The 14,459-nt window shown below is 42.2% G+C and overlaps 1 protein-coding gene across 4 annotated transcripts in view; it reads right to left on the bottom strand.

Moving 5' to 3' along the window:
* Positions 1 to 14,459, bottom strand: part of efr3bb (EFR3 homolog Bb) — an 86,466-nt gene that overhangs the window by 33,798 nt on the left and 38,209 nt on the right. For all 4 annotated transcript variants that reach the window (XM_084330857.1, XM_084330858.1, XM_084330859.1 and 1 more), the window contains 2 exons: positions 12,512 to 12,661; positions 2,018 to 2,152 (listed from right to left, as the gene is read on the bottom strand). In XM_084330857.1, the coding sequence (XP_084186983.1) occupies positions 2,018 to 2,152; positions 12,512 to 12,661 (285 nt within the window). The remainder of the gene's footprint in view (positions 1 to 2,017; positions 2,153 to 12,511; positions 12,662 to 14,459) is intronic.

Genomic DNA, 14,459 nt, shown 5'->3' with positions numbered 1-14,459 from the left:
TTCGCTACATACTTTTAAGAAATTACTTAAATATAAAACCTCATTATTATCCTAGTTATATTTGATCTATAACATAGCTGTGTTCAAATAGTGACAAAGGGAAAGAAAAAAGAAAAAGAATATAAAAAAAGAAAAAGTATTATTAAAAAATATATATATAATAAAATGTGTATACGTTTTGTACATAAAACTATGAAACGTTTGTAACCTTTGCTAAATGATATACTGAATTATGTTTCTTTTGTGTTTTTTATTTTATTTTTATTTTTATAAAAACAAATTGTAAATAGTGTAATGTAAAAAGGGTAGGCAATTATAATCCTCGGCTTCAGCCTACACATTTTCAGTCATTTTATTTTTTTCGTTTTTTTTTGAAGTTCTACTACTATGCTTTGTAAAAAAAAAAAAAAAAAAAACAGAAATAAAATCATTCATTCATTCATTATTTCATTCATATAATTTTTTATATTAAATGTATATTATTTATGGGGCCCACACTGTACTCATGCCTGCTCATGACTTCACTAATACTACGGTTATCACCATTATCATTACAACTTGCACTTTGTTCTATATTCTATTATTACCACCTATCCTACCTGGGGGGACCATGGTGCTATGACACTTGAATTTCAAGTGCAAGATATTATGCAATGGACAGTGTGCCATCTGGTCTGTAGCGATCCTTTTGACCCCGATGACTCCCGCCAGTCCAAGAGAAGAAATCCTAGACCAAAGAAGCACCTTGTACTAAAAGAAAAATGCTGTTCCAAGAGTGGAGAGACCTGCTGCAGACAGAGTGCAGGTAATGTTATTAGCTCCACTCTAAGTTATTATATAATGATTATAAAAATATCTATATTAGATTTATTTCCCATTCGTGATTATTTTTGTAAACGGAACACACACATCTGTAGCTTTACATCATGTGTGGTCAGGCACATAACGACAATCTGTTGCAAAATAAATGCTCTTTTAGTGAGAGAATAAAGCAGAAATGCCACAAAATCTCCTTTTCTTCAAAATATTATTTCCCCCCTATTAATCAATCAGGTTCTGGAAGGTAAACGGAGCAAACTGAGACTCGTCTTTCTGTTCTGACCTCAGGTGGTCTGGTGTTGAGGTGAGACTCGTCTTTCTGTTCTGACCTCAGGTGGTCTGGTGTTGAGGTGAGACTCGTCTTTCTGTTCCGACCTCAGGTGGTCTGGTGTTGAGGTGAGACTCATCTTTCTGTTCTGACCTCAGGTGGTCTGGTGTTGAGGTGAGACTCGTCTTTCTGTTCTGACCTCAGGTGGTCTGGTGTTGAGGTGAGACTCGTCTTTCTGTTCTGACCTCAGGTGGTCTGGTGTTGAGGTGAGACTCGTCTTTCTGTTCTGACCTCAGGTGGTCTGGTGTTGAGGTGAGACTCATCTTTCTGTTCTGACCTCAGGTGGTCTGGTGTTGAGGTGAGACTCATCTTTCTGTTCTGACCTCAGGTGGTCTGGTGTTGAGGTGAGACTCATCTTTCTGTTCTGACCTCAGGTGGTCTGGTGTTGAGGTGAGACTCATCTTTCTGTTCTGACCTCAGGTGGTCTGGTGTTGAGGTGAGACTCGTCTTTCTGTTCTGACCTCAGGTGGTCTGGTGTTGAGGTGAGACTCGTCTTTCTGTTCTGACCTCAGGTGGTCTGGTGTTGAGGTGCCGGTGGTCTCAGTTTGCTCTGTTCACGCTGCTGAACCGGATTCATTCATAAAAACTCTTAAAGGAAAACTCCAACATTTTGGGAAATTAGCTTATTTAACAAATAAATTAAATAAATAAATTAAATTAAATAAATTAGCTTATTTAACAAATGGTGAGAAAGACGGGGAAGAAGTGAAAGAGGAGAGAGAGAGTAATGTCTGATTGGAGAGAGCAAACAGTAGAGAGAGAGAGAGAGAGAGAGAGAGAGAGAGAGAGAGAGAGAGAGAGAGAGAGAGAGAGAGAGAGAGAGACAGAGAGAGAGAGAGATGCTCTGTGGCGGGTGGAGGGGTGTCTCACATGAGAACGGGCGAGACAGCGTTCTTGATGTTGCCATAGGCGGCCCGTCCAAGCAGCTCCCTGAAGCAGCGCTCTGTCAGCTCCGCTGGGCTCTCCTTGTCCTTCTCTGAGGCCTGCAGCGGGGAGGGGGAGCGGCTAGAGTGAGGGAGAGAGAGAGAGAGAGAGAAAGAGAGAGAGAGAGAGATAGGAGATAGTGTGTGAGAGGAGGAGAGAGATGACAGAGGAGAGAGGGGGAGAGAGAGAGTGAGAGGAGAAGAGATGACAGAGAGAGAGAGGAGAGATGACAGAGAGAGGATAGACAGGAGGATAGAGAGAGGAGAGCGAGAGAGGAGGAGAGAGTGTGTGAGAGAGAGAGAGAAGAGAGAGAGGGGGAGAGAGAGAGTGAGAGGAGAGAGAGACATAGGTGTCAATAAAATTATATCATTGGAGGACCAGGTGAGGTGAGGTGTTAATAAATGATGGGCCCGAGTGGCGCACCGCATACAGCACTACGGTGCAACACGGCCGACCCGGGTTCGACTCCCGGACCCGGTGATCTTTGCCGAATGTCTTCCCCGATCTATCTCCCATTTCTCCTCTCTCTCTCTACCAGACTGCCCGGTAGCAAAAAAATCAATAAAAAGCTACAAAAACATAACTTGTCCGAATGGGATGGGGTTGCACGCTGTTCCATCTGCTTTTTCAGCAGGAGCACGTGCGTGCACACAAGAATATCCACTCGACTCTGCGCCAAGTACCCACCTGGCTACTTTGCATAACAATTAGGGATGACCCGATCCGATCACGTGATTTTCAGAGGATCGGGATAAAAAAAAAATAAAAAAAATCGGCAGTAAAAAAAAATAAAAGGTTTTATTTTATTCAACAAACATGACCATGTTCACGTCTTAAACTCCTACTGAGGCCTTAGTTTTGGTTTTAAATTACATATCATTCATTTATTTATTGTCACAGAGCAGAAGAATTTGCCAAAATAAACGCATTTCCTTTGATTTACACCGTCGCACGACAGTGACGTATGCCACAACATGTTGCTCCCGCAAGTAAACACGGGCAGGTTATGTCCACCTGATGACTCGGTGCTAGGGCTGGATGACCTTCGAATTTTTTTTTGGCAATCGAAGCTTCGGGGCCAAGCTTCGATTTTTATTCGAAGCTTCGAATAAAAAAAAAAAAGTATAAATTCTTTTTTATTTATATATATATATATATATATATATTTTTTTTTTAATCTTATGTTGTGGGACTTGTACAGCACTTTGGTAAACTTTGTTGTTTTTAAATGTGCTCTATAAATAAAGTGGATTGGATTAATGAATTAAGTAGCCCCTTTCGTGACTGTGACGCAGCCATCACAGTGTGATTTAATTCAAGGTGGATCGCTGTTGTCGTTTGAACAACTTCAGATTTCATGGGAACTACCAATCCCCCAAATCAAGAATGTTTAAGATGAATGAAGTAAGATTTTGATTATTTAAAATATGGCCTGTGTAGACTAAACTATGCACAGAATTACCGTATGTCAGTCTACAAGGTCCGGATTCTACATGGTCCGGCAATGTAGACCTTGTAGACTCCACTACAGACCAATTATCAGTGAATGTTCATGCATTTTTAAGAAGGGCAACTTCCACAAAAAAACAAAGAACTCACCAAAACATCTCAGTAGCACCTTATCTAAATGTTCTATTTCATATATGGAGATTCATATTTATTTATGTATTGCATGCATTTCTACATTTTATTTCCTATTTTGTTTATTCATCCCAGTATCTTTCTTTCTTATGTGTGGAATTCTACAAGGCATTTACATTCACATTTACATTTAGTCATTTAGCTGACGCTTTTATCCAAAGCGACTTACAAGTTCTGTACGACAGGTCATCAGGAAGGATACAACTCTATCAGCTGAGTAACAATATTCATCAAAGTGTTGCGTGTTACAGTGTAGGTTAGTTTATTAGGACATGACAGTAAGGTTAGTTAGGGTTAGATTTTTTTTATTTTATTTTTTAAATTTTATTTCAGATAATGGTTGAAGAAGTGAGTCTTTAGTCGACGGCGAAAGATTGGATGGGATTCGGCTGTCCTAACTGGGGTGGGTAGTTCATTCCACCATTGTGGGGCAAGGACTGAGAATAGGCGTGTAGGTGGTGTATATGTGTTTGAGGATGATATCCTTCAAACAGGCAATAGTGATGATATAATTTAGGCAGTGCTGAGCTGGGTTACTTTCCTCCAGTGTATTTGTCCCCCGGCCCCACCCAATGGCCCCATGCACACACACCGAAGTAAAAATAAAAATAAAATAAAAAATTTGATTATTTATTTTTTATTTTTTTAAACTTCGATTTTTTTTTTATGTTCGAAGCTTGTGCCATGGAACGAAGCTTCGAAGCTTCGAAGTATTTAAGACAGCCCTACTCGGTGCAGCTACACAAAATGTCAGAAGTTTGGAAGCATTTTAAAATTGAAACCAAAGCCAGTCCAATATAGCCAGTTGCAATGTTTGCAAGGCGGACGTTATGTGACTAGAGCGAGCAAAGGAATGGGGGAGGTGGCTGGTGCCAAACAGCTGTTTTGAATGCCTCGTTTGAATGAAGAAAGTTCACCTGGATAACATTCGCTTTGTGAGGATTATTCGTCGGCGTTTCACACCAAAATGGAGCAAATCATTACGTAAGTCAAACACTGTGAATATATACTAAATGCGCAAACAGAGCTACCTTGCAGCTAGCGTTAGCTAACCATTAGCTGCCTAGCATTAGCTAACCATTAGCTGCCTAGCGTTAGCTAACCATTAGCTGCCTAGCGTTAGCGTTAGCTAACCATTAGCTGCCTAGCGTTAGCGTTAGCTAACAATTAGCTGGATAGTGTTAGCGTTACCTATGCTAGCTTGCTTGGTATCCAACGCTAGCTCGGCAGACAGTGAAGTGATGCTACTGTAATGTATAGCTACGTGCCTAGCTAGCGTTAGCTAAAAGAGCCCTTGCAGTGAATCTTTCATGATGTTGACGTGGTCATGATTTAAGAATGGTTGTTGTTTTTGTTGTTGTTGCTACTGCTGCTGGGGATGTGAACGGAGGGGCTTTGTCTCGCTTCGCCAGTTTCTGACAAATGCGTCAAATTGGTTACTAATGTGAAAGATCGGATCGGGAAAGATCGGTATCGGCAGATACTAAAAATCACATGATCGGGAGCAAAAAAACACGATCGGGACATCCCTAATTCACAAGGGGACATTCATGCGCATGCGTGGGAGCACGTGCACGCGCGTGTGACATCATTAAAACACAGTGCAACCCCTTATGAAATCACCACTGCAGAATGTTAACCCTTTACTATCACACTACAGACGGTTTGTAGTGTAATAGTAAAGGGTTAACCTTCTGTAGTGTGGTAGTGAAAGAATTAAAGCAAAAGAAAGACTGGATGGATGTGTTTGTATATAGGACATAAATAGATCGGAATATAAAAATATGAGAAAAATAAAAACAAAGGTGCAGATGAGGGTATTGGTTTGGTGCTCTGGTATTCACCACAAACATCAGCGATATTTAGCGACATCTAAAGATGCATGTATGGGAGTAATAGGGACAATCACAACATTTATTAATATAAAATAAATTCATCCTTTGTTGATTTAGCCAATAAATGTTGCCAACATGTTATGATTTCTCCTATGACTCCCATCAGTTTACATGTTGCTCAGATGTATACTGTAGGATAGGTCCAGACTGGCTTTGCTAGAAATGTGCCTCGTCATGCACCTAAAAAAATAAACGTTGAGGTCTGCATAATAATTATCCTAATGATGAGGGGGAAAAGCCTGGAGTGAAATTAGTTTAATTAGCTTATGTGCAAAGTGGTCTCATGGCCAAAGATAACTGGCAGAGTTCAGTGTGAGGAGATAATGGAGAATGCACCACGGAAGCAGGACTTCTTCAGAGAGACATAAAAAGAGAGAGAGCGAGAGAGAGAGGTAGAGAGAGAGAAAGAGAGAGACAGGGCAAGAGAGATAGATAGAGGGGGGACCCTCTCATAGAGAGTGTTTATGCGACTGTGAATGTATGTCTCTGTCCCTATATCTCTTTAGAGCAGTGACCTAAATAATTACCGTCTAATCTCCAAGCTATCCTGCCTAGTGATTTTGCTCTTATGTCATGCTCAGGTTGGGATTCCTTTCCACCCTGTTCCCATTGAAAGACTCTCAGAATACAACAGGGTTTCCGTTGTCCGGTAATTAGTTTTTTTTACCGGGAAAATCTGTTGAAGTCCGACATATTTAAATCTCTCCGGTCATAATGTCCTGTGAAAATAATTCCCTCTAAGCACAATTTGAATTGTATTAAAATAGGCTAAAATTAAATAGCCTATGTGATGAACGAAAACAATAGTTACATTTGTTTCATTGTTGCTTCACTCTGAGAAAGCGCGGGTAGCGCGCGCTCGGATTGAATGTTTTTTTTCTTTCTTTTGTATTGAGCCTGCCTGGCCACCATAACGGCAAACAGCTATACGAGCGAGAGAGAGATGGCCAAACACCTTAACAAATATTTTATGAAACCAAGCGGGTCTAATAATGACAACGAAGATGAGTCTGAACTTGAAGTCCGTGGCTCCCACGGAAAAGAACACAAATGTCGAGCGTTCAGGCCCGAATGGAAAGGCAAATTCTCCTGGCTGAGGTGCGACATTATAAATGGGGAAGAAAAATTTTTTTGTTCACACTGCGAGAAATCGGGGAGGAAGAATGGATTCACAAGAGGAGCAACGAACATGAGAATCTTGGCTCTCACTGAGCACAGTCAGTGTAGTGACCACGTATCGGCGGTCAACGTAATGCAACAGCAAACCGCAATGAAAGGCCACTGTGAGAAGGCTAATGAAACGTCCAACAAGAAGCTGTGCTCTCAGCTACAAGTTGTGTTTCACATGGCCAAAAATGACATTGCATGTCATCAGTATGTAGGGTTGACTGACCTACTGAGAGCAGTTAAGGCTTCAGATTTTGTCCAGTGTGTCGGCATTTACCGGCACAGCGACTCCGTTGACATGGAAAAGGCACTGGAAGACGTTGTGATGAAGCAGCTGGATGAAAAGCTAAAGGGGAGTGACTTCATTGGCATTATAATTGATGAGACAGTAAATATCACTGAACAAGAAGCTGATCATATACGTCAAGTTCGAAAAAAAGGAAGAGTTGAGATGTGTTTTCTGGGCAATTATGATGTGCAGTCCGGGACCGCACAGTGTATATTTGACAAAGTGGTCGAGGTGTTCCGCGAGAGGGATGTGGTGCTGTCCCGCATCATTGGCCTGGGCTCGGATGGGGCCAGTGTAATGATGGGGAAGCGTGCTGGAGTTGGTGCTCTTCTGAAGAGAGAGAGTGCGTTTTCCATTCAGGTGCACTGTGGTGCCCACCGAGCTGCGCTGGCCGCGCTAGATGCTGCAAAAGCTGTGGACCAGGTAGGAGCCTACAAGCGCACAATTGCCTCTGTGTACTAATTTTACAAGCACTCAGCCAGCAGGACCAATAGCCTCCGTCAACTGGCAGCAGCGATCAGCGATGAAGACATGACGAGCCTAAAGCAGCCGTGCGCTGTCCGCTGGCTATCCTTGCACAGGGCAGTGGAGGGTATCAAAAGTAACTGGCCTGCTCTGGTGATGGAGCTAAATGAAGAGGCTGTGGGAGGAAATGCCCAAGCCCAAGGCATCCTGGGTCAAATCCAGCCATACTCCTTCATCGCCGCATGCCACTCTTATCTCCAAGAGGGCCTTAGACTCCAGCAGCTCTCAGTTCGACCTTGGAGTCGTCCAGGAATTTGTTTTGGCTGACTGACTGGCAACATTTCCCCAGTCACGTCGATTTAAATTTGATTTTGAGTAAGAGTGAATTATAACTCTATTGATTTGATTGGAGTGAGTTTTAACAACTCCGTCCAAAAGACTGAATGCATTAGTCCAAGTGTCGAAGTGTCTTAATCAGTTCATTTTGGTAGGTCCTGTGCGCGGTAAACAGATCCAAAATCTTCTTATTGCAATCCCAAAAGCTTCGATAATCCAAATGTCCACGACTTGAAGTTGGTAGCCCGATTGAAATGTCCCAGAGGCAGAGAGGGTTAGCCTTATTCTGCTTCCTTGACGAAAATAGGCAATCCACTGATTAGATCCATTTCGAGGTGATTTGAGTATAGTCCGACAACCGGCACGAAGCACAGCAGCGTCAGGCTTCATGGAGGCAGTAGAGGCGGCGTTAGGAACGGCCTTGAGGAGCCTGGGGAGGAGAGAAATGCGACTGTCTCTGGGAAGGCTGTGATGAGCGCTCCGCGGTTATGGAGGCTTGACTTTTTCAACGGCATGCGAAATCCTCATCAGGGATTTTAGCTAAATCTATCCAGAGTGGGCCAAACTGGCCAAGGTAGCCTGCCTGATCCCCGTCTCCAGTGTGCCAGCAGAGAGAGGGTTCTCTCTGGAGAACAGGATCAAAACAGCGCAGCGAAGTCACCTTAGGGAGGACATGGTCACAAGGCTTATGCGCATTGCAAGTTGTGGAGAGACACTTGGCACATTTGAATTCGGCAGCTGCACGCTTCACTGCTGCGAAAACTCGTAAGAAGTAAAACTTTATGAGCCAGCAATAGGTTCTGGTTATTTTTTTGTTTTTTTATTCTATTTTATCTTATCTGAGAAAAGGCCTATAGCAAAAGGGAATTCGCCTATTTGATTTTAAGTCAGCAGCAGCACGCCATAATTAAAATGTTATGAGCCAGATAGGCCTACATGAAATTTTTTGTTAGTTTGCAAATAGTTTTTATTCTATTTTAGAATCAAATAGTTGTGTTTGTGTTTGTGTTGCCCCAACTAACGTTTTTGCCGGTGTTTGCCTTTACGCAAAAGCCTAGTTTTCAATACAAATATTATAAATCGGTATAGGAATGGGTAATAGGGAAAAAGAAAAAAAGAAGGAAAATGTATAATGTTTGCAACTGTAATGTCTGATTAAAGTTTTTCCTGCAATACAGACAGTTATAAAAAAATATATATTATAAATCTACATGCCTTGATGATGTCATTCTTTAATTGTATATAGCCTGCCTATCAATTGTTTTTAAGCTCAATAAACTCTGACCGGAGTCCGTTCATAAACTCAGCAAAAGAATGTAACAGTGGCGCGCGGGAAAGATTCACACTCATATCTATGTCTGTCACTCTAGACAATTGAAATGCTAGAAATGCTCACGTGGACTGGGAGAACCAATGGACAATTCTTATAGTTTCTCAATAGTCCAGTGCAGTGGTCCCCCACCGGGCCGCGTTAGCTAAACTAACGTTAGCTAAAATGAGTAAAAAAATTAAAACAGTCTTTGGATAGCCAGGGGAAATACCAACTGAGGAGCCAGAAGAGGAGCCTACGACCTCCAAGACAAATAAAGCTTCTTTTAATAAACAATACCAGGAGTCATACTTAAAATACGGGTTTATCACAACAGGTGACTCTCACATGCCGACGTCCTCTCTGCATAATATGTGGCGACAAGCTAGTAAACGAGGCAATGAAGCACGACAACTGTGTTCAAGTTGGCAGAATATAAAGTACCGTAATTCCTCTAATAGTAACCCCGGCTTGTATTTGTTTCAACCGTAGCTGATACCAGGCTTGTATTAGGAGGAGGCATGTATAAGAGGGAGGCCTATATTTCTAATTTTCAAACAGATCATAATGAATAAATCAACATTTTGTGTCAGTTTGAACCCAGTAAAATGTACTGGGTTCATTTATTGAAACCAAGTACTGTATGAAATACGGTAGTAAACAGTGCAATTTTACAGGTGGTCAAAAAAAGTTAAATAAAGTAAAATAGTGCAATCACAATACTGGTATAATAATAATAATAATAATAATAATAATAATAATAATAATAATAATAATAATAATAATAATAATAATAATAATAATAATAATAATAATAATAATAATAATAATAATAATAATAATAATAACTTCGTTTTATACAATTCTGAGGTAGGCTTACTCTCTTGGTAAACATTAACACCATACCATTATATGGTATTTACTGCACAGCCAGGCCAGCATATAACAACAATAACAAAATATATTGCCTATGGTAAATCCGTTGAGGGAAATACCGCAATTCCTCTAATATACATGAAACCCGGCTTGTATTAGGAGGCCGGCTTATAATTGCTTAGCTCAACAGCGCACCCGGTCATTAATAGAGACCCGGTTTTTAATTGAATACCGGTTACTATTAGAGGAATTACGGTAGCTGCATTCAACGCCAATCTGGAATTGGGGGGCGGCGAGTGGACATTTGACATGTTTCAAACATTAGCAGGGATTTTGATGGACACCGAAACAGAAACAAGCCCAGGGCAGGGCAGGGCAGGGCTCCCACCGATTCTGTGTAATGGTGAGTTGTGTTTTTCATGCATTCTGTTTTGTTGTTCATGTGTACCCACCGTGGTGCTGCATGCAAATCAAATGCCCATCCTACTGATTTGCTCTGCCGTCTCTCTCTCTCAGTAGTGCCAAATTTCTCAGTTCTTCGCTTGATATAATTAATACAAATGTCCAATATAACGGAATTCGTTAGCTCATAAAAATGTGATTATAACAGACTGCTGTTTAATGTCGGGCCGACTGCCCACAGACAGAAATTCGCCTATTTGATTTCAAGTCAGCAGCAGCATGTGAGTCTATCGACGGGACTTATTTTATTTGGAATATAATGTATACGCAAAAGTAGCCTAGTTTTAAGTTAAAATATTATAAATCGACATGCCTTGAGGATGTCATTCTTTATATAGCCTGCCTATCAATTGTTTTTAAAGGAAAACTCCAACATTTTGGGAAATTAGCTTATTTAACATCTTCCCTGGAGTTAGACAAGAAGATACATACCTTTTTTGTCTCTGTGCGTGCATTTAGCTTAGGGAACAGTCGCTCCGTTAGCGTAGCTTAGCTTCATCACTGGAAGTGGGGGGGTTTGCAGCCTGACGTTCCCTAGTGCCCTACAGTCACGAAATACACTCCAAATACAACTCCAAAACGTTCCTGTAAACATGTTGTGACCTGTGTATTTACCACGTGGAGAAATAAAAAATAATTGAATTCGACAATTACGTTTTCTAAGCAGATATACGGTACTCTGAATTTTTTTTTTGCCGAACGACTCCTCTCTGCACGCAGTCAGTGGTTTCTACGTGGAAGCTGTGTTTGTTTACATTCTCATTCATTCAAAGGATCCGAACCGATTGAAGTTTATGGATACCATGACTTAAAATCCTCTTACCTTGACGATTAAAAGCCTCCCCAATTTAGAAAACAGTAATCCAATGGCTGGTATTGATAATATACTACTAACTACTGGACGCTCGGAGCTAACCGGAGCTAACACAGAACCGGACGGTCACTAAAGCAAATATAATGACTTCCTTCTGGGGGGTTTCAAAATAAAAGAGCGACGTCTATAGCAGCGGAATTATTTTATTTTGTACATTATCTAACGTTAACACGAACCTAAACTAACTTTAGGTTAGTTGTAACGTTAGTTTAGGTTCGTGTTAACGTTAGATAATGTACAAAATAAACGTATTCCGCTGCTATAGACGCTGCTTGATGCGAGATTTACATTGAGATACCATGTTGGCGTTCTTGCCAGTAAATTGTGGCAAAAGATTGGAGATTTGTGAGCTTCTCAATGATTAGCAGAACAAGAGTTGTTGGAGCAGTTTTCCTGTCTGATGTCATCTCCATCTCTTTCAGTCCCTCTGTCCCTCCATCTCTTTCAGTCCCTCCATCTCTCTCATTCTCGCAGTCCCTCTATCTCTCTCTCTCTCTCTCTCTCTCTGCCCCCCACCTCTCTCATTCTCTCTGTCCCTCTATCTCCCTCTCTCTGCCCCCACCTCTCTCATTCTCTCGGTCCCTCTCTCTCTGCCCCCCACCTCTCTCATTCTCTCTGTCCCTCTATCTCCCTCTCTCTCTGTCCCTCTCCTCTCACACCCTCCTGTAAACCCTCTCCTCTCACACCATCCTGTAAGCCCTCTGCTCTATGTGCCCTCTCCTCTCTCACCCTCATGTAAGCCCTCTCCTCTATGTGCCCTCTCCTCTCACCCTCCTTTAAGCCCTCACCTCTCTGTGCTCTCTCCTCTCACCATCCTGTAAGCCCTCACCTCTCTGTGCCCTCTCCTCTCACCATCCTGTAAGCCCTCACCTCTCTGTGCTCTCTCCTCTCACCATCCTGTAAGCCCTCACCTCTCTGTGCCCTCTCCTCTCTCACCCTCCTGTAAGCCCTCATCTCTCTCACCCTCCTGTAAGCCCTCTCCTCTATGTGCCCTCTCCTCTCACCATCCTGTAAGCTCTCACCTCTCTGTGCCCTCTCCTCTCTCACCCTCCTGTAAGCCCTCATCTCTCTCACCATCCTGTAAGCCCTCAACTCTCTGTGCTCTCTCCTCTCTGTGCCCTCTCACCTCTCTGTGCCCTCTCCACTCTGCAGGTTGAAGAGGAGGGAGGGGACGATCTTGTCCATGTGCTGAGGGTCCCAGATGTTGGCCTGGAGCTCGTCGTTCACCGTCTTCCTCACCACGCCCTGCAGCCCCTTGATGCCCGCCATGCGGATCCTACAGGAGACAACAGGAACTGGATCAATTAAGCAATGAGCTGCATGCACCAGCCATTTTGTGTCGTATTTCTGGTGAGCCATTTCTATGATGAGCCATGTAATGACTCATCATAGATGTACGCCCCCGCTCGCACATCTTGCAGGATAAATTCAATCTATACATGGACCGTACATTTCAAATTTCAAAAGAATTGTAATCAGTTCATAATTCAGCATTAAGTGAATAAAAAAACACTCCTCAGCCTGTTTATTTGACTATATTATGACTATATTTAACTGTTCAAAGATTCCACTTCTCTCTGTTCCGGATAAAGAGATTGATCTATTCTATCTATCTGGGAGAGGTAGAGAACCTGGCGCTGTGGTGCCGGGAGAACAGCCTCTCCCTGAACGTCAGCAAAACAAAAGAGATGATTGTGGACTTTAGGAGGTCGAGGGCCAGGGACTACAGCCCCCTCAGCATCGACGGGGCACCGATCGAGAGAGTGAACAGTTTTAAGTACCTCGGAGTCCACATATCCGAGGACTTGACATGGACCACACACATTGACAGTGTTGTGAAGAAGGCACGACAACGCCTCTACTTCCTCAGGCGCCTAAGGAAGTTCAAAGTGAGTCAGAAGATCCTTAGGAACTTCTACTTGTGCACAATAGAGAGCATCCTGACTGGTAACATCACCTCCTGGTTTGGGAATAGCACCGCACAAGATCGGAGCAGACTACAGAGAGTGGCCCGTTCAGCAGAACGCACAATTGGAGGGGGGCTCCCCACTCTCCAGGACATTTACAACAAGCGTTGCAGGGCCAAGGCTAAGAGAATAACCTCTCGTCACCCAAACAACTGCCTCTTTGAACTGTTGCGGTCAGGCAAGCGCTACCGGAGTCTCATGGCCGGTACAGAGAGACTAGAAGGAGCTTCTATCCCCTGCCATCAGGATGCTCAATGACTCCATGTAACAACCCATCATCTACACTCATTGCACACACATCCACACACTCACTTTTAAACAAACACTCACCTTAGACACTTTAACACTACATTATATTTATCTATTATTAAAGAGATTTGCACTACATTCATACCTCATTTGCAATTGCACCTTACCTCAAAGTTTTTTTTACTTACTTTTTTTTACTGTATGAAGCACACTCTCAGGGGCTCATACAGAACCAAGCATTTCACAGTAAAGTAGGCCTATGTGTATTTTATTGTGATATTTAATAAACAAACTTGAAACTATTCATAGATTTCACTTTGCTTGGTCAAGAGGAAATTTATAAATATACTATATATATATATATATATATATATATAATTGAAAGTCGGAAAGTCTAAGCTCCAACCCCCAGAATTCATTCTATATGAACATTCCAAGACAATATTTACCCCTCCCTCATCGACCCTAAATATGGAGAGCTCTGGTGGACGCCCTAACGGGGTAAAGAGGATTAAGTCAGTAAGTCAAGTCATCGACCTTGAAGTTTCACCCTGATGATCCCAGAGAGATGCTTTTTATCTGGGAATAAATAGAGCTTATAAGGATTAAAATGAGAATGAAAATACTAAATTAAAATTTATAAAAACAAGCCCAGTGTAGAGATGGAGAGAAACAGCCCAGTGCAGAGAGCACGGTTGTTAACCTTTTAACCTAGCCATATTTTCAGAGAATTCACCTAAAAGTACATACCCAAGTAAAGTAAATGGAAAATTGCTCCACTTCTACAAGGTCCATTTGCATGTTCTTGGTATCTAGGGATATCTATGGACCTCAGGGAATGTATTCCCAGTGTCAGAA

This window comes from Notolepis coatsorum (assembly GCF_963971535.1).
Source record: "Notolepis coatsorum genome assembly, chromosome: 15".
Lineage (NCBI taxonomy): Eukaryota > Metazoa > Chordata > Actinopteri > Aulopiformes > Paralepididae > Notolepis > Notolepis coatsorum.
This window is presented reverse-complemented; position numbering and strand designations above follow the sequence as displayed.